The sequence below is a fragment of the Hydra vulgaris genome, chromosome 15 (genome assembly GCF_038396675.1).
Source record: "Hydra vulgaris chromosome 15, alternate assembly HydraT2T_AEP".
NCBI classification, from domain to species: Eukaryota; Metazoa; Cnidaria; class Hydrozoa; order Anthoathecata; family Hydridae; genus Hydra; species Hydra vulgaris.
In genome coordinates, this window is record NC_088934.1 from 12,113,454 (window position 1) to 12,135,187 (window position 21,734).

Genomic DNA, 21,734 nt, shown 5'->3' on the forward strand with positions numbered 1-21,734 from the left:
CTGCTACTTCGACTAAGATTTTAGCATGGGGCAGCAATCTTTTTTCTTTTATTATTTCAATTAAAATTCTTAATGTTAAAAAAGCCTCTACTCACGAGAGCGCAACAAGCAAAGAAATATAAAATTATTTTAGACCGCTTAACCGTAGCTTTACCTAAATTTACATTGTTTTGTTGAAAATTTTGTATTTTTTTTCTAGGTTTACTTATAGTTCTTCGTTGCCCTGTAGGAAAATTAATTTTTGATTTAATTTACACAGTCTGTGTCACAGATGAAAAAAATTAAGTAAAAAATTAATTGCGGCATTCCGAAATATTGTAATTTTACCGGACCGGATTGACCTAAAAATCACAATTTCCGATACATCCTTAATCCTAATTTAAGTGGCATTTTTTTCGTCTAAAATACGTCAAACTGGAATTGTTTTTTTAAAAACTAAAGTCATAAAAGATATAATTAGTATTTTTTACTAAAAACCTCCGGCTTTAAAATATTTGAAAAAATATTTTATCAACTTGTTGCTCTTTTGTTTGGGGCAGGTGTTTCGATACCATACAATATGGGTCCATTCGATAGCATACCATATGGACTATGGGTCTATTTGATACCATACAATACTTTTTATTATCGGTATCGTGTAGATGGTATTGATATTAGCTCATAAGCAATACCACACGATACGAGACCATCCAAAGATGGTCATGTACCGCGGTCTATGACCGAGAAGCTTCTCGGTATCAACTTAAATAATACCGATTATCTAGAGCCTATATTTTTTATGTGTCAATTCCACGTCAGATTTTTATCAATATGAATAAAAAGAGAGTTAGTAGCTGTTACTTTTTTAAAAATTATTTTATTAATAAAAAGAGGTGACATGTCATACGATGTAGTTTATGGGAAGTTTCCTTTGTAATTATAATGGAATAAAACCCATTCTATTTTATTAATACTTAGAGAAAAGTTTACTGGTGATACACTACATCAACGTATAAAAATTGCTTTTAATTATCTAAATTGCTTTTAAGTCAATTTTAAAACACTAATATAGTTACAAATTAAGAAAGTAAAATTAACTAAAAAAATTGTTTTTTATTATATCTTTTGAAAATTTTATTGTATAAAAATTCTCATCTTTTTTTATACACAAAGTTATCTAACATATACTAATATAACCAGGGAAGGTACAAAGAAATCTAAACAAAGTTCTATATATATACATCAGACACACACATCAAGATTGATTTATAATAAAAAATAAATTCATTCATGCCGATCCTTTACTTAAATGCATTGATCCTTTACTTGAATGCATTAAATATCTACTAAATTAACAAGTACCAAAATATTTTATTTATGCTCAAATAAAAACTCGGATTTGTTCCAGCTTATTTTACTAATAACTTAAAAAGGTTGTTCCAGCTAATTTTATTAATAACTTTTTTCAAATTACCGCCAACAGAGATATATCATACGAGGAACAGGTAACTTCACAATGCCCATAAAAAAAAATATTCTCAAAATTTTTAATTGTATACCGTGGCCCCTATTTATACAACAAAGTACCTCAATATATAAAACTTAATAAATTGGATAATCTTATTGCCCTAAAGAAAAAACTAAAAGATCTCATAATTAACAAAAATAATTTTATCGATATGTATGGTATGTATAAAATGTTAAAGATAATATTGATAACAATATATAAAAAAAAAGTAATAATGATAAAAATAATAATAAATAAAGTTAATAACTTAAACAGTAGAATAATACTGAACAGCAAAATCTCAAAAGTTTAATGCGTGTTATGTAAATATACGTTTTAAATTTTTAGTTTATTTTGTATCTTAAAGATTCTCAATGATAAGGCTTCTCGAAGTCCTCTGCGAGTTTCCTTACAACTACATTATTTTGATTTAGTAATATATATATATATATATATATATATATATATATATATATATATATATATATATATATATATATATATATATATATATATTGTACGACAACCACTAGCAAGTCCCTAGTAGCCTAGTGGTGGGACGGACTTGCGTATACTTTTTAAATACTTGAGTTAATAGCCAGCACTTTATATTATAAACCACGAACTTTTTAATTAATTATTTTATCCCACTTTCAAGTGCACATGCGCATAACAGCATTCTTAACTTTCTTTTGGCATTGTAAATATGTGTGGTGTACGTTTGGGTGTCCCCAAAAATACAACTTTTTTATAGAACCAAAAGGTTCAAAACACATTATGGTTGTATACCTTAAATAAAAAATAAAATAAAATTTTTTAGGTTTTTACACCTTTAGGAAGTGTAAGATGTAGATTTCCATTTTTCTTCAAAATGCCTAATACTTAAATAATAGAACAATCCGAAGAAAAAACAGTTTATTTTGGTTAAAAATACTTTTTTTTGATTAAAGTGGAAAAAAATATGTACCATTAATCTAAAATACTTTTTGCTTAGGAGTTACATTGTTCAAATCACTCTTTTTCATTCTTATATTTACATTTTTCATTATGACTGTCTGCCTGGAAATCTTGCAGTAGACAAATATTTCTTTAAGAGCAGTCATATGTGCACTGATTATTTGAAACAAAATCTTTAAACAACTTAAAGTTGGGATAACGATCTACAAATTTTCCATCAGAAATCCAAAACAGTATATCTTATATATTAAGATCGAGTATGAAAAAAATATACCAGCTATTTTTCCCAACAAACTTGTGCAAATGAGTGTTCTTGTTAATAGTGCAGCTGATTGGCATTAAAAATGACTGGAACTATGCACAAGTGGATAAAAGCATGAAATTTTTGACAATAACTCAGAAAGTTATGCTGTTTATTTTAAGATATGTTGGCAAAGTGTAGCATGACCAAAATTGGCTTGAATCCAAGATGGCAGTTACCGCCATCTTGGATTTATAAAACCATTAGTAAACTTTAAACCGTTTAGCTAATACCAATTTTACCAAAATCTTAGAGAAGGTAGAACATAGCAAGTATACATCAATCGCAGATGCGCCAATGAGGAGGGAAAGTGTTAGGGTTCGGCCCTCTTCCCCAAAAAAAGGCGTTTCCCTCTCCCCCATCCTAAGATTGACATTTTTTCAAAAGTTCTATTTAAAATATTTATATCTACTTTTTTTAGTATATACATTTTTGTAAAATAAATGGAGTAAATATTTAAAAAAAGGTGTTGAAATAGAAGATCCTCCAAAAGGCTCTGATTGTTTACTAATCCGGAAACGACATGGGTGCAAAAATACAAAACGTCAGTGAGTGCTTTTACTCAACCTCGGTGTTAAACCTTAATAATATCAAGGTTTTTACTTGTAAGTGCGCATTGTGCTGCAGCACAAATACTTTGATCATAAAAGTCATATAAAATGTCTTATTTTTAAAAAACCTCCCCTAATATTTTTTAAGTTGCAGGTCTAATGTGGGAGCAGGTTAGAGAAAATTGATTATGAAGCTAACCGCAGCCTAGAAAAAATTAAAATAACAAGCAAGGTCGAAATTTTTTAATTTATTAGAGAAAATCTTAAGTATTTTCATAATACATAAAATATATAAAGAGTTCTCAATGTAACAATAAAATGCATAAGTATTACAAGTTTATGGGGATTTTAGCTTTTAAAGAGGATCTAAAGTGGTCAGAAAATGCCGGTATGTATGTATATCCGTGGCGTAGCTATTTTGGAGCAGTTGGAGCAAATGCTACACGCGCACAGAATGTTAGGGAATTTTTTTTCTTTTTTTATTACTGTTATAAAGTCTGGCAGCAACCCCATCCAATTTATGAAACTACTTAAGTTGGATAAGCATACATTAGAAAGATGTGCAATATATATATATATATATATATATATATATATATATATATATATATATATATATATATATATATATATATATATATATATATATATATATATTGATGTAGTGTTGTATCAAAATAAAAGAAAACTCATGTCCGTTGAAAGGTGCTCAATATTTAGGAAATTTATTTTGACTACTTATAAATTTCAAAACAGAGCGGTTTATAATTAAAAACAAAGAAGAAAAAAGTTTTATTATGGAGCGTTAAGTTTTATGCCTAAAAACCTCATTAGTCATATATTATTCATTATTTTAATTATACATTATATATTAACTTTATACTTATAAACCAATAACGTACAGGTTGGGGCCCTGCAAATCGGTATTTTTAGTACACGAATTTTTTTTTTTTTTTTTTGTGCCTTTTAAATATATACAAACCGTGCGTTAATAAAAAGATATATATGCTGCAGGGGCGAGAATAAGACTAATATGTCTTATCGCCAAGCCCCTTGATAAATTCCGTAAATATAAAGTGTTATTTTAAAATAAACATTTCCTTAAACAATATAAAATAAACAAACGTAAAATTGGTAAAAAAAAATATAACATCTATTATCGAATCGAAGCAAATCTTCACTTGAAATCTGAAGTTTAAGCTTTTTTTGATTTTATATTTTTCAGAAAAAAATATTTGAATAAACTTATTTTTAAACTGCTTCTTGCCTTGGTTAACATTTGATTAAAAGGTATTTACGGATAAACAAAATTAATTTGATAGCGCCAAAGCGTCAAATATCTAAAAAAAACGCAACAAAAGCAAAACAAGTAAGAGTTCAAAAAACTTGAATCCTTTTTTTATATTCGAATTGAATCTCGAATTGATTAATCAAAAACCGATTCCATAATAAATTTCGAAGCTTCTCCACAGGCTAGTAAAAATACGTATTTGCTATTTATCATTTTGCTTAGTTAAACAAAGACGTATGTCTTTGTTTAACTAAGCAAAATGAGTTTCGCGATTTTACAAAACGCAGACCAGAAGTATTTTAGAAGTTCTTGAATATATCAGTGATAACATATTAATTTAAATAAAAACAAGATAATTTATAAACAGAAATATTTATTCGATATATAAATATATAGTGAAAATTATATAAATATTTCATAAAATGCCCTCGTGCTCAAATATATCTGTTCTGCGTTTTGTTATAAACACAAAATCCAATACTGATTTTTACGAACGAGATCCAACTAACTCAACGTGCCACCATACCTTAAATGCATTGTATACTTATTTTTTACGTGTAAAAAAAGTTTCATGCTTTTATCCACTTTATGCACAAATGTTATGCTAATCTGCTGCACTATAATGATCATCTCCAATCTCTGGTTTCTTTATTTCAAAGTATCATCGAGATAGGGATAATTAATGAGTTTCTGTATCATCAGGATTTTCTGCATCATTAGTTACACCTGGATCTGTTAGTGATACAAAAACAACATCTTCAGTATAGTAACATGTATGCCTAATAAGAGATTTTTTCAGACTTTTGCATAGTATTTCGTCTTCTTTCCCATGCTTTCGGCTACTTTAAAAACTTTGAGATCATTAGATTGTGCCTGAATTATGATAGATGACTTCAGAAACCAAGAAATGTAAAATACTGCTACAAAAAGTGCAAATAATTTTGTTGAGATTTTCTATCTCCTCCACTGACATAAATTTTCTTATGAGTTAGTTGAAGCATAAATAAACATATCCCGTTTCCCAAAAATCTAGCTTCATGACAAGCAGGGAATCGATGAAGGTAGAAATTTGGTACTTCGTTAACCAAATAGAGAGAACAAAGTTCACATAAATTTATATAGTCTGTTCTCATCTTGGAAAAGGTTTTCAGGGTAATGGCATTTCCAAAGTATTCTTTAGCTATTTTGTAAAATCTGATGCATGTAATAATTGTTTTTAAAAATTTTGAAATTAAATCTATCTGATGAGTAATATTTTCATTGCATACCTAAAAATTTTCAGATCAATTTATTTTAAAATTTGAAAACAGTTGCGTTTTTGGTGCCTTAGACTTTCCTGTTAACGCTTGCACTAAATGATTGATGTGTCATATATGTGTCAACGACATAAAAACCTCATAACGTGCTTCCCGACAACGTAACTATTTATAAGCTCAATTCCTCCATTATGCGCACGAGAGCTTGAAGCAGTTGTGTCAGTACAAACAGAAAAAAATGGTATTTTCAATTTCAAAATCTTCTAGTACCTTTTTATTTATTTTACTTGGTCTTTGCTTTTAGATGAATATGCCTGGAACACTACTAGCAGAGTATCACTATTATTATCATCCTCAGGAGCCGTCTAATTTACTGCAATCCTTTTCATTAAAACAGTATTGTTATTTTTAAGATCCCATTCATTACACAATTTACCATCGAAGTGAAATAAGAGTGTCTTACCGATTAAAACACTTGTATAGCTATTTCCAATTTCTTCCCTTTTGTTTTTGATGGTATGAAATCTTTTTCTGCGGGTTCCTGATTTTGAAAAAACGTTATTTTCCAAATTATGCCCTGCATGCTATAGAATTGAGGAAAAAGTTGCTGTATGACCCCTTACACCAAAATGAATTCTTTTAGCAACATCACTTGTCGTTTTTATTAAGCCGTCCCGTGATATTGACAGGTACAACTCAGCAGATCCTTTTATTTCTTGTTAACGTCAATATCCTCAGTTATATATATTTTACTTGTTGACTTTTGATCGATTAAGAATTAAATACCCTTTTCAATGGCTTCAGGTGATCTATTGCAATCAGCTTTGGTTTTCATTACAATATTTTTGCAGCCTAAGTCAAAAAAGTTCATTTGAAGTTTTTTTTATAGTTGGTTTTGCGAATCGAAAGATTTTCTTTTGAAACGAAGTTTAATCTAATATGAAAAAAAATACACTCTTTACACATTCACAACTTAAAAAGAGTTTGACTGTTAAAATAAATAAAAAAATTATTGTAAATATATTGAGAAAATCTTACTTTTTAAGACCTATTTGCTTTCCCCATTTTTTGTTGAGCTTTATAATCGTATCTCCAATGATCCAACTTTTCATCAAGAAGTCAAGTTGAAAACACGCTCTGCAACAGATACTTACTGTTTCTTTGACAAGACAATCTTTAATACCTGTCTCACATTTTTCTCCAGGGAGTTGACATTTTAGCTGATACCCTCCTTAATCAAATCGAGCAACTAATACTTGATTTTGTTGACCTATACCTTAAATGCTTTAAGGAAATAATATGGCAATACCTTCTTAAAATGTCATCATTTTAAGGCAACTGGTATTTAGGAAGCTCTTAAATGAGTCTGTTCAAAAGATGCAATGGTCTACTTGGGTTTTTTACCACAATGTTAATTTTTTTTTTCCATATTTTCAAATTTTATTTTTTTACACCTTGTTCTTATGCATTGCTTATTGTTTCTTTCTATATTACTATTTATTTATATATCTAAAAGCATAAACTTTAATGTTATATTGACTTAATTATTGTATTATATATGATCCTTATAATATTATTAAAAAAAAATCTTGCTTATTTACAAATCACATAAATAAAAAAATGAGAAAGAGGTGGAAATGTATCATTTACGTGAAAAACCATATAAAAAAATTCAAAAGTGCCAGTTTTTTAGTTTTTAAACTTAACACTTGTGTCATTTAAATTTGATAAAATTGCTAATTTTTATGCATATTGCCAGGATGTATTTAGAACCCCAAAAAAGTTTTTGGGACATCTTAGAGTACATATATATAAACTATATGCACTGGAGACATGTAAATATTTCTTTTTTTAAATATATAATAATGATCGCTGTAAAAAAACAAAAAAAAAAAAAAAAAAAATTTAAGATTTTATGAAATAAATGATGCAGTCTTTGTAAAGATTCTAAAGGTATGATCATTCTTCTTCCATCTTCTTTCAGAAGCTTTATTTATTTTTCGCAAATGTAAACAAAAAAAAAAAAAAAATTATCTTTTATAAAGTAGGTTATGTTATATCTAAGTTTTATTTATGTTTATATACATCTTATTTACTACTGTCAAAACAATTTTTTTCTAATTTGAATTATAAGAGCTGAAAGAATATCCGTAAATTCCTAAAACAGTTTAAAGCAACTTTAAGTGCGTTATTACTTCTGACTTCGGCAACCAACATCCTTAAATAAGTCTGATCTATGTGGCACGATATATAGTATTACTATAGTAATATATATAGTATTACTAATGATAATTCTTTTGAATTTAAAAAAGGAAGATCCCTGAAATACTTTGCATGGGGTTCTTCATACTTATTTTTATATTTAAGTTTATAAAACTTTTAACTAAGAAAATTTGAATGAATAACTTCAGTCAAAAAAAAAAGGTTTATAGTCAACACTCGCATATATCATTTACAGTTAATTCTTAAAAATTGTAAAAGTAAACATGAATGAGCGTTGCATAAATAATTTAATGAATGAAACAGAACACAACGAGAAACCAGATGTTCACTTTGTTTTGCTAATGATTATAATTTTAATTTTTAAAAAAACTTATTGAAATTATCTATTGAAATTATTTCATGCGTTGTTGAATACATTTATTGCATATATTTGCCTTAAGTTTAAAACTTTATTGTAATTCAATTTATTAAATTGTTACATTTAAATTCCTTTGATGAAATTTAAATTTGATATTTAACAGATCTTTTGCTTTAAGAATAAGAATAAGAAAAAAAAACTTGAAGAATAAAAAAAATAAATCTTTTACTTTAACTTGAAGAATAAGAAGAAAAGGTAAATAAAAGAGAACAAGTTTTACTAAAAAACCTTGTTTCACTGCTTTTAAAGATCTAGCTCCAAAAAAAGGTATGATTAGTATAACTTTTATCGAAATTGATTTTATATATTTTATTTATTTTATGTATTTTATTTATCTTATATTTGTTGGTTATAAATTTAAATCATTGCATCAATCATTGTTGCTAGGATAATATAAAAATTAAAAAAAAAATTTTTAATCTAAGTTTTAGTTGTGAAAACGTTTTTAATGTGTCATTTACACCAACCCTCACCTTATAATATTAATTGTATAATATTAATTGTTTGCGCCTAACTGGTAATAAATTTTCAATTTTTTTTCCTCCAACCTAATATTTAATATGTAATATTTTTTTTCTTTTTTCTTTTTGTTGAGTATAATAAAAAGAGTATTATACTCAACAAAAGTACTCTTGAACATAGTTTCTTTGACTTATTTCTTATTAAGTTTGAATAAATTTTTTTGTTAGTTATGTTTAATTTTCACTCTTTTAAGCTTATTAAATGTGTGCTTTGAAAACTAAACTAAATTTAAGACAGTTACAGAACAAATAATCACCAGCTAATTAGCTTGTAATTGTAAGTTCTGTTAACGTTTTAAATTTAGTTTTTTTCAATTCATTAAAAAAAAGAATCTCACTCATGTTCTGTAAGTACTTAATGCACCCTGCACGCGCGTCCTTTTGTAAAAAATTAAATTATTTTTAAAAGAATTTTACATTTTTTATATGTCAATATAGTTATGCTTTAGTTGTAGTAATGAAAGAGATCTTGCGTATGAGTGAGACTGGTGAGCCCAAGATTTTTTTTTACTTATTTAATTCATAAATTGCCGGTTGTATTAGAGATTCTTTGTATTAAATATATTTTAACTGGTAATTGAAGTGTTAACTTTTCTCATATGATTCAAAAGTTAAAATAAGTATGACACATAATTTAGACGTAAGTAAGATCGTAAGAACGTTAGTAAGATCGTAATTTTTCACAACAAAATAAAAAAAAAATGAAAAAAACCTTTCGGTGTTTTTAGTAACTTTTTTTCGAATCGAATTTTCGTATTACTAAAATTCGATTGTATTCTTTGTCAATCAATTAGTTTAAACTCTTTCGAGAATTCCGATCTTTTTCTAAATCTCTAAAAAACTTTTGTTATTCATTATTAAGTTTGTAATTGATTATTAATAATAATATTGAAATGTTATTTAAAAAATTATTTTAAAAATTTTATTGTTAGTTTTGATTTTATTTATTTAAATTTGTTTAATTTACCGCACACTTTTATTAAAATGTTATAATAAAAGTTGTTTACCTCTGTGAACAAGTACTTCAGGCGAAGCATCTTTTCACAGATTTTATTATAAGATATGTTTCGATAAATTTTTCGATTTTTTTTTACAAATAAAATTTACAATTGGATCAGTTATCAATTGAGCACTAGAACCTCTAGTGCTCAAGTGATCAGAACTAAATTGTAAATTTTAGCTAAAAACCTTGCACTGCAAACACAATCGTGTTTAAACTTAAATTATGAATTGTGACTTTTTGATACCGTACTGTTTTGGTGACGCTACATTGTTTGCTTGTATCAATATCAATCCCACAAAGATAGTTTGCGTCATCGAGAAATTCTATTATTTATTAGCGAAGTTTGTCAAGTATTGAATTGCGCTGCACAAACTTATTTTTTAATTAGAACATAAACGGTACGCTATTATGAATTATGACTTGTTAGTCGTAACTTTGAGTTATCTATTGACTTGTCTATTGTGATTTATATCAGTTTGTATAGTCAGCTAATTTAGCATGCCAAGTATTTTCATTTAATATTTTACTATTTTAAATTGACTTTTTTTATAGAATTGTGATTAGTTACGGTAAACTTCTGATCATTTACGAAATATTGCAAACACTTTTTACATAAGTTTGCAAAAAAAAAACACTACATTATTTCCGAAAAATTATTTAAAGAATAAGTAAATTCTAAAAATAAATACCTATATCATTTACTTCACTTTGGACCTTTTATGGACAAGTGAAAAAAAAGCCAACAATCAAATTTACTGAATGCAGTGATTGTACAAAAGTGTTGGCTTCTCCTAATTTACATCAAATAAAACGTGCTTATCATAAACTTTTCATTAAATTAACTAGAATGAGATGTAGTCTCATGCAGACAAAAAATTGTAATAAAGAATAAGACAATGTATGAGATCAGTGTATAATCAGTTTAAAGTCAATTCCGGGGACCATCTCAAAAGAAGTCTATAAATGGTAATAGAGTTTCTAGTTCGAAATCTAGTACACCTCTATTTAAATAGCTGAAATTTAAAATCAGAGATTCCAGAGATTTACTTAATTACTGTTTTAATTTTAATTACTGTTTTAATTAATTTTGATTCTAATTAAAATTCTAATTTAATTATAACTAATTTTAATTACTGTTACCTAATTAATGTTTGCAGACAGTAAATGTTGGTAACTTAATTTTTTTTAAGTTTCTTCTTTTTTTTGTAAGTTCTTGTAACACATAAACTTTGCAAAAATTAGGAAAAAATAGAAAATAACAAGTAATACAATTTTCGTAAGAGATTCTTACGAAAAACTAATTTATATTTACATTTTTCAAAAGTCTTCAATTTTAACTTTAATGTTTTCTGTACCCGTTATTTTAAAAAAGTTCGTTTTTCACCTTCTTTAATTTTACATTATATTATTATTACTTCTCAAATAAAAGAATTTCCAAGCAAATAATAGTAAACACTATTATTACTTTTTTTTAAAATAGATTAAATATCTTAAATAAATAAAAAATTTATCAACGGGAAACAAGTTTTGTAAAGTAATCTCGTTTGATTTATTGCAAAATCTTTACAAAAGACTAGTGCAAAAAAGCGTAGTCGTTCTATCTCAAGCAACAAAATTAAGATAAAAAAAAATTCGAATGTCAGAAGTATATAAATGATGTTTAAATAAAATACTTTGGATGGTATTGGGTGTTAAAAACGTTAACAATACAAGAACTTATGAAAAGATAAAAATAAAAAGTGAAGTGAAAAAAATGTTATATAAAAATAAAAATTGTAATCGAAAAAACATCCCGATTCTAAACAGAGAATAATATATATGAAAAAAAAAAAAGTAAAACAAAAAGAGAGTTCATAGATAAATTAAATTGTAAGTTAAAGAAGACAGGCAGAATAATAAATATTTCTTTCCCTTTGACCGTTGTTTAACAATTAAAATAACAAACCGCCGTAAGTAACGCGGTAAAGTTTTTTTTCTCTTTTCATATACACTTTTTTTCCTTCAATTTAGTTTCGACTTTTTTTTTTACTAATTTTTCTGTTTTAAGATTTTTGGCTGAATGGTTTTTATTCTTACTTATTTCTTTACTTTTTATAATTGTTTTTTTTTCTTTTTTTTCAAGTTTGTTATTACTTTTTTGCCGTTAAAAAAGACTATATCTATTATTTGCAAAGCCAACTTTTTGCGAAACTCGTTGATTGTATTATGATTATATGAAGATTATATGAAGTTTGAGATCTGGGCGACAAAAGATATAGACAAAAAAAGCTTTCAGTAAAAGATTTTATATAAAAAATCTTTATCTATAGAGATCGGAACAAAGATAATAAAAAACAAACAAAAAAATCAAACACGAACCAACTCTTTCAAGATGACACATCGGCTTTCATTTACAATCGTTAAAAAAAGATAAAATAGTAAAAAAAAAAAAAATTAAATACTTGAGAGATGAGTGAAAATGAAAAAGCGCTGACCAAGAATATACTTCAGAGATAAGCGTCAGAGGCAATTTTAGGGTAGGGGGTGTCGGTGGCTGTTCCACACTTCCTCCCCCCTCCTCCAAAGATGATGATTTTCAAGCTATAATCGATTTCTTGATAAATTTAGTCGGCTAATCAAGTACTTGACACAATTCAGTTGGGTGAATTTGAGATTTGAGGACGTTTTTATTTTATTAAATCCTTAAAAAGAACCTGTCGGTACTTTTAAGGGTTTAAGCCCCCTCATTTTATTTGTAGAATCGCCTCTAAAAGGCGTTGCCAAAGAAAAGTAATCTGTTTTTAAACATCACACCTGTAATTTATCTTATGAAGTGAATGACATAAATAAAGTTTAATTATATCATCAGATCAAATAATTGAATTGCCAAAACTTCGAGGCCGTTTCTTCTTGAATAAGTTTCAGAAATGTTTCATAACATTTTTATTGACCTTCTTTGTAACAGAATTGAAGAAGTTTAGATTCAATTTTTTCTATAAAAATCCTCAAGTTTCATTATAAAAAGCAAATGTCTGTTATTTCTTACTTATTTCTTTTTTTATGTTGTGAAATTTTGAAAACTTATAATGTTTATGATAAAATAAACATTGTTAGGTTAGGTGTGTGAAGGTTGCTTCTCATTTTTTTTATTGATAGCTAACTTAGCGGTTTAAGAATATGTTTGCTACTAGCATATTTTTTATTACACTAAAAAAATTGAAAATTAAATTTGCTATTATTTTTGATTCTTTGTGATTAAAGTTCGTAAATAGCTGGTAACAAGCAGTACGAAATCAAAGTAAACGAATCATAAATAACTGACTAAAATAAAAAAAGTATACATAAAAAAAATATTGTCAAACTAATTTCCTAGCTTATCGTGTTTCGTCAAGCTTAAGATCACTGTCAAGAAAAAATCCAAAGAAAAAAACAGCAACAAATTATTTAGGCCGGTTAGCCCCTAATTATAGGCACTTTTTTTCCCCTTCTTTTTAACCCTTCCTTTTTCCATTAATTCCAAAATTATTACGTATATTATTTGTACCGTTGCACGTGGTATTACTACAAACAGGAACCTCTAGACCACTCGCTCAAAAAAAGATCCACTGAGCCGCTACCGCTTAAATATAGACAGTTAGACAAAAAATTTTATTAAATAAAAGGCATAAACAAAGCAGTATTTATAAATTTTCAAAACTCAAGATGACGCATTTTCCACATGCCCTAATAAAAGATGCGCTAAATAGAATGTGAAATTGCTGAAATGCAAAACATAACAAAATGACAAGATTACAAAACATGTAAGCTTATAGTTCCTTGTGTTTGTTTATTCAATTTCATTTATTTATTTACCATATATTAAAATATTTTATAGCCAAATATAACTTTAGCTAAAAACAAAGTTGTTAAAACCTTTAGGAGCATATTTATGCATTAAGAAACAACATAGTAAGAATTCTGACTTAGTTAAACAAAAAAGTTAATAAAAAGATGGTAAAGTTTTAAAAACATTATGTGTGTAGATAAAAAATATTAAAAAAATGTTCCAATATGCACCTACTTTTTTAGAATGGTTTTCTTGCACCATTTTTAATTACTACCAAATCTTCGAAGCTTCAAGTATAAAAGCAACCAATACGTATAAAATTAAGGCAGATCTGTATTTAACAAGCTCAGCGCCAAGGATTACTTATAATAAATCCCATAAATAATTATATCATATTTGGTCATTTAATCCGCACACAGGTTAAAATCAAATTTATACAAAGCCCTATATATATATATATATATATATATATATATATATATATATATATATATATATATATATATATATATATATATATATATATATATATATATATATATATATATATATATAGTGGATTTTATAAATTTGATTTAAACTGTGTGCGCATTAAATGACCAAATATGATATAATTATTCATGGGACTTATTAATATATATTATTAATATTCTCTGAAAGTGCAGTTTTCACCTTCTTTTACGTAGCTTTTTTACGTATATAAATATATATATATATATATATATATATATATATATATATATATATATATATATATATATATATATATATATATATATATATATATATATATATATATATATCTATATATATATATGGAACTTTGTAAAAAAAGCTTTTGTTAGAAAATTATTATCAAAATGTTTTATTTAAACTTAGTTCATTTGATTAAACTCAGAGTTTTGTTCCTTTGGTCACACTCTGTTTTTTGTTTTGCATTTTTGTGATATTACTGTTTATTATAGACTATTTATTTACTTAAAGTTATAGATTATTTATTTACTAAAATGATAAGAGTTCTATTCAAGTTACATAACTTTTGAATTTTAATTTAATTCTACTAAATGATTTTAGTACATTGATTTTTTTGTGTGTTTGTACAACTAATTTGTTATCATTTGTGAAATTTAAGTTTCACAAATCAGTTGTATATTTTTTTTGTCCTTATTATTGTCCAACATTAACTTATTTATATTTTTTTAAACAGTAATATAAGTTCTAAGGAACACTCAGCCCTGATACTGCATGCGATACTGACAACAAATTCGAAACTCACATTATAAATAAGAAAACTGTTTCTAAAAAAGAAAAATTTAACAAATTTCAAAACGATAATTTTGGCATATAAGATGATGAGATGATGAAATTTTTTTATTGTAAATTAATGATTTATAATTATAATTGCCACTGTTATTGCTAAGGATATTAATCGAATTGTATTGTAATAATATTTACAAGGTTACAATAAAGAAAATAATAATAAAAAATAGTTATAAGAAGTTTATTTCTGCCAGTTGTTCTCTATTATTAATCTATTTAACTTTATTTAACATCGGTAGATTTTACAAATATATTAAATAAACTGTCACAGTAAAATACTGAACTATATAAACCGATGATGGTGACTATGGTTCCACATGTGGTACCACTATGGTTACCACATAAACCGATGATGGTGACTATGGTTACCACATGTAAATTTGCTCAAATTATAATAGCTATTTTAATTTTTTTGTCTTTTTATTATTTATGATATATTTTGTGTTGGCATTTGATTGCTTTATACATTCAAATTTTTTTTTTTAAAACTTATAATGTTGGTTGTGGAAGAAATATTTCTTGGGATCAAGCTTCAAGAAATTGTTCCACTTCTAGCAAAGTGAATGTTTTCCGTACAATTGCAATTTAAACCGAGGTGTACTAAAGTAAGCATTACTTCGTGTAATGAGCGTTTTCTTATTAACGAATATAATGTTACTTAGTGAGGTTTCATTAGGATCATTTTCAATTTTGAACATTTTTATAGGTTAAAATTGTCTCTCTAAAAGTACGGTTTTTATCTTTAATTTTAATTTTATTTATAGCTTCTTATAACATTTAAAAAATTTAATATATATTAAGGAAATAGTTGCTGGATATCGGCTATGAAATAGCGTTGATCTCGAGGTAATTTAAGTTGTGATAAAAAAGGTTACATTGCCTAAAGCTGATTTATTTTTTAAAAAATAAAGTAACGCAGTTTTTTGTTTTTTAAAAAGTTTTTAGAGTAGTTTAATAATTATTTCCTAAGTTATCACAATGGTTTGGGTTTTTAACTGGTAAGCTAATGATTTGACTTCCCGATAATACAGGTACAAGATATGAAATTATGAACTTTACAATACACCAAAGTTTTTGTAAATACTGTTTCATCAAGATCATTTTACTGAAAAAAATATCTTTTTCAATCTTAGAAAAACTTTAAGAATGTTGCTCGTGTAATTCATTACTAGGTAGATTTTTACGCAAATCTACATGTCTTCGTATGGGTTTTACCAAAAAAAAACAAACTAAGAGACATAAGAACTTTAAAATTAGAACTTTCTCTGAAATTGTCTCTGAAAAAGTCTTTTTTTAAAAGAACTTTACTGAGACATTTCAGAAAAATTACACTAATTTTTATTATTAATATTACTTAATTCAATATTTAACAAACTTAGTAGGCGTTATAATTAGTTTAATTTTAAATTATTTAAGTATAAAAATGTCATATGCAATATACAGTATATGGCATATAATATATATTACATATACTTTATAATAACAATATTTGCAAAATAATTTCTTATAAGATATCTATCTGTCATTAAAAAATGAAAATACTACTTTAAATGAGCGATTGAGAGGGGAAGAGGGGGTCTGCAAATAGCGTATATAAGATAGGAGGGCAGTGAGCCAATTATAAAAGAAAGGAAACACTAAACTAAAAAATATATCATAAAATGTTAGATAAATAGGTTAAAAGTGTAGGTACTTTTAGGGAGGCGAAGGGTACTCAAAAAAGTGTATTGCAAAATGCGGGAGATGAAGGGGGAGGGGGGGGGGGTGTACAAAAAAAAGCGTACGTACTTTATGGATGACCCCTAAAGTATGTTAAATTTCAAAACGTTAGTCTTTGAAACGTAAATATATCTCGTGAAAAGATCTTATAAGCAATGCAGATACCAAGTCTTAAATCTTTATAGCTAGGAACGAGCAAGAAGTTTTCAGATATTAATTCTCAATGCAATATTGTTGCTTGTTAAACTTTCAAATTATTTTTATATGTTGTTTTTTAGATTTGTTGTAAAAAACCGGATATTACCCAATGAATAGGGGAGGATGGGGCAAGATGGCAAACGTTTTGAAAATCCAGAGTTAGAAACTATTAGTTATGAAGCAAAAATACTTTGTATGTTTTTTAATGTTTCATTGTCTGCATGTAATTTGTTTGTAAATAAAAAAACTTTATAATAAACATTAAAGTATAAAATTCATATATTTATTACCTCGTCATGTGACCAGGGCAAGATGACTTGTTATGCATTTACTGTCTTCAAATAATTTTTTTTTTTAAATTACCAATTACTCTAACCAAAGTAACACAAAATTAACAAGTGTCTCTAAAAAGTTACCTTCAAAGAATACCATTCATTAGCAATAACCAAAACTTTTTTTTTTTAATTTTTTTTAGGTACCCCTAGAAGTCCTTACGGTCTTATCGCAGAGCACCGTAGATAAGTATTTAATTGGAAGTTCACGCCTCCTTCCAAATTAATGTCGCACAACTTGCCTAGAGGTGGCACTGAACCACGGATCCTTTGTTTCTGAGGCAAGTGCGCTACCACTGCGCCACGGCTGCTTAAAACTGAGGCAACTTTTTTAAGCGCAAAAAATAAACTTTACGTATAAAATTACGTTTACAGTATTTAAAAAAAAACCAGTGAGTGTTTTAATATGAAAGATATAAACACAGATTCGTTTCCACCAACTAATATTTTTTATAGTTATATATGAAAAGTTATCTTGTTCCATTTGCCATCTTGCCCCGTTTTCCCCTATACAACGTTGTGTGTCTTTGTCGAAAAACCCATTCAAAAAAAATTTCACTAGAAACTAATAATATATTTGGGTGACTTTCTAATTGTAAGTCCTAATTCTTTAAACATTATCCATTAACAAAAATATTCGAGTTTTATAAAAGTACGAAACTTTTTATGGTTGGATCACGCCCAAAATATTGTGTTGAAAATAATTTCTAACATAATCTTTTTCCATTTTACGCAATGTCTCAGACAAAATCAATTTATATGAATGCTTATTAAATCAAGATGTTATCGTCAAGACTTTTTTTAATGAAACACGATCTTTGTCGTAATCAATTTAGAAACACCCAGACTGCAAACGCATTAAAATCTAAAAATAATATCTTTTAAGTATTGTTCAGTAAAAAAATAGCTAATAGCTCTTAAGCTATTTGTAAGTTTTGTTTTTAAGTATTTTTTTATGTGAACATATCATGTTAGATTTGAGAATGCATCATGTTTTTGGTTTTTGCGGCGGTTATTCTTGGACTTCTAAAGGATATTTCTGGATTAACATTATCGGTTGATTGATGCGCTGAATAATATCATAAACAGTTATTTTAAGCATATTGAAACATGTACCTATAATTCGTTCAGTCTTTTTTAAAAATCGTACTTCTTTGCGTTAAGCGAATGATATACATATACATATATATATATATATATATATATATATATATATATATATATATATATATATATATATATATATATACATATATATATATGTATGTATATATATAAAATCGTTAATAAAATTGCAAAATACGGTGGAGCGGCATCTGATATCTTTATGGAGATTACGTAGACTTTTATGTCTGCATTTTGAAATTAGCTACTTTTGTTTAACAAACTTTTTTCCTTAAATTTTAATTAAAAGATTAAATATTACGTTGATGAACCTTTTACAACCTCGTTTCCCTATATCATAATTTGACGAGCTTTCATTTAAGATTAGAAAAAATCTTACTTTCAAGGTAATTTGATAAAAATGTGTCACGCACAAAATGATTTAAAACTTTCTATTTATTAGCTTTTTTGCCTAACTTTTGAGGTCCCTTTAAGCAGTTTTACAGAGATACATTTTACAGGGTCATCAAACACACAAGGAAGTCAATTAATTACAATAATACCACTGGGCAGAAATATTTATAGTGAGGGGTCGTCCTAGTTGCAACAGGATTCATACAAGTCTTATAAAAGTTTGATCTCACGCTCACAGCACTGGTTGCTTTGGGCAATGTCGATAGGAGATTTTTGTGTCTTCCAGTGGTTTTGCAAGTATCTTAGACATTTAGGATAGTTATTCAGTACTTCAGATAGTTCATAAAAATCTTATGCGCGAAAAAATAGTCTGCTAAGCAAATGTTTTGCCCATGAGTAGTAGAAAATGAATGAAAAGATTTTACGCAGCCTGTTACGGGCTTCAGGCATCAGAATAAAAGCAAGAGAAGCTAGAATGGCTCGAGAGTTCCAGCGTGCATTGCTGATGTTTGGGATTTGTTCAAACTTTACGAAAGGTGTCTTATTCATCTCAGTGCTTTGACGGACACGAGTGAGTGAAGACACGAGTGAGATGGTGAAGAAACCATCTCACTGTCGTCTTCATGTCGTCTCTCCAGCCGCCTGTTTTCTAAATCTCATTTTTACCGTTGCTGGAGGGTAATTTAAATTTATCATAATTGCTCACAAATCCTTTACAAAAAAGTACTCAATGTTTGATGATTTAATGAACTTATTGAGCTCATCGTCTATGACAAATCTAAAAATGCGATTCAGCACACGATGTTGACAATTGATGACCTTAGGTTTGTGGTAACCTTTCTCTTAGAGAACTTGGTGCATCCGAACAACAACGCTTGTCTTCTTGCCAGTATTCACACTTGTTGTATTAGCAACAATTATCACAATTGATCCGCACAGGTTGAATTCCTTTAACGCATCGTGAAGTCGAAGTCCTTCTGCTATTGTTTGAATTTTTCCATTTTTTAATTTTAGCGCAGTCAACTTAATTTCTTTTGCTTCATTGTTGAGGACCACAGAACTTTCAATGTTTTGCTTCATAGGAGCAAAACATTGAAAGTTCAATAATAATTACACCGATTCTCTCTCTCCGATCTTTGGTAACGGGTTCAAGAAATTTTAAACGTCCAATGACTTGGTTTTTATGGAGCATACAACTCCTTTCACTCAAGGATGTTTTGTAAATTTCCACTTTGCATTTTCTTGATGGTGCTTAAAACTGGATTTAGTTCTTTGTCCAAGTTTCGTCGTTATTCTCGGTGTTAGAGCTCATTTTAAACGACATGATATATTCTACTCAGCAACTGAAATAGAAAAGGCCTAAATGTAAATGTCTAACACGTTACAAAATAAAGAAACTGTTATCAAATTTTCATATGTTTAATTCAAGAACAAGCAATTCAAAATTATAGAAAATATAAAAAACTAATAAAATATTATATGCACAGTTATATGTTTGTATATAAATCACAAATATCAATGTAGCTCACAAAATAATACAAGATCTCTTTTAATTATCCAATAATAATGTTGATACAAAATTAGGCCAATTTATTTAAACTTAACTATCCGCTTTGAACACCTCACTTGAATTTCAAGTTATATCTCACTGCAAAACAGCTAAAGAAAATTTTATAACTCTAAAGAAACTTCTCGAACGCACAACTTTTTTCAATACTTTGTAAAATTCCAAACAATTCTCTCAGGGCAATACCGTGAACTTTTTTAGTGGGTTCGTTTAGAGTAGTGGGAAGCTAAGAGTAAAAAATAAATATTTCACTTGATTTCTATAACATAATTTGTGTGAAAAAAACCACTTGGTACAAAAAGAGTCGATTGCACCCAACGACTCCTCCGCAGTACGAGCCTGTCTCCATAATAATATGTTGTAATTAAATTATTTTACAAGTTGGTTTAATGACTTATATTACATACAAATATTGTTGAAAAAAATATATATTACACTAAAATGGTCGATACAACATTTCGAATTTGTTTGTGCGTGAACTTTTTCAATATTTCATGTGAATAAAAATCATTTTAGTCATTTTTTAGCAAAAGTTCAAAAAAAGTCAGTTAAACGAAAAAAGTTAGTTTTAAAATGTTGTCATAAAAGTCTATTTAATCTCCATAGAGACATCAGACGCCGCTCAACCGTATTTCGCAACTTTTTAGCGACCGTCCATAAATTACGCAACGCAAAACTTATTTAAAAAAATAGAAATAGGAGATCATTTGTTCTTTTGCGCAGCAATTTTCATTTAACTTAAAGAACTAATTTGAGTTTTGGTTTAATTTTGGTTAAAAAAAGTATATATATATATATATATATATATATATATATATATATATATATATATATATATATATATATATATATATATATATATATATATATATATATATATATATATATATATATATATATATATATATATATATATATATATATATATACATGGGGCCGCTGAGAGCTATCATGACACCCAGGGCATAGCAGCAAGTAAATGCCCCTATAACATGCATAGTTTTAAATTAAAAGCATAATCAATAATATAAGTTAATGACTGTCTTACAGCTAAATTAGGATTAGAATACATATAGATTGGAAAATAAGCTAAAGAGCCTTTGAGTATCATTGGTTGAGAGACCCTAAAGTGTATCCACAAGTAAAAAATGAAGGCTTCTTTAAACTATTAACATGCGAAATATATCCCGTAAAGTTGTCTTCTATTTCACACGCTAATTTTTTACTGGTTCTTGATCTTTCAACCAAAAAAATGAGAACCTTAAAGA

The 21,734-nt window shown here is 27.2% G+C and overlaps 2 protein-coding genes across 4 annotated transcripts in view; one reads left to right on the plus strand and one right to left on the minus strand.

The window, feature by feature from the left end:
• LOC136091397 (carbonic anhydrase 2-like) overlaps positions 1-14,133 on the minus strand; it is a 44,751-nt gene extending 30,618 nt beyond the window's left edge. Inside the window, exon 1 of the mRNA XM_065818909.1 lies at positions 14,047-14,133. Coding sequence (XP_065674981.1) covers positions 14,047-14,073 — 27 coding nt within the window. The 5' untranslated portion in view covers positions 14,074-14,133. The remainder of the gene's footprint in view (positions 1-14,046) is intronic.
• Positions 8,578-21,734, plus strand: part of LOC136091396 (carbonic anhydrase 2-like) — a 73,635-nt gene continuing 60,478 nt past the window's right edge. For 2 of the 3 annotated variants that reach the window (XM_065818906.1, XM_065818908.1), the window contains exon 1: positions 8,578-8,750. The gene's annotated coding sequence lies outside the window, so the exon portion shown is untranslated. Of the gene's footprint in view, positions 8,751-9,421; positions 9,493-21,734 lie in introns of those variants that run through there. The other variant, XM_065818907.1, reaches the window with a different exon arrangement.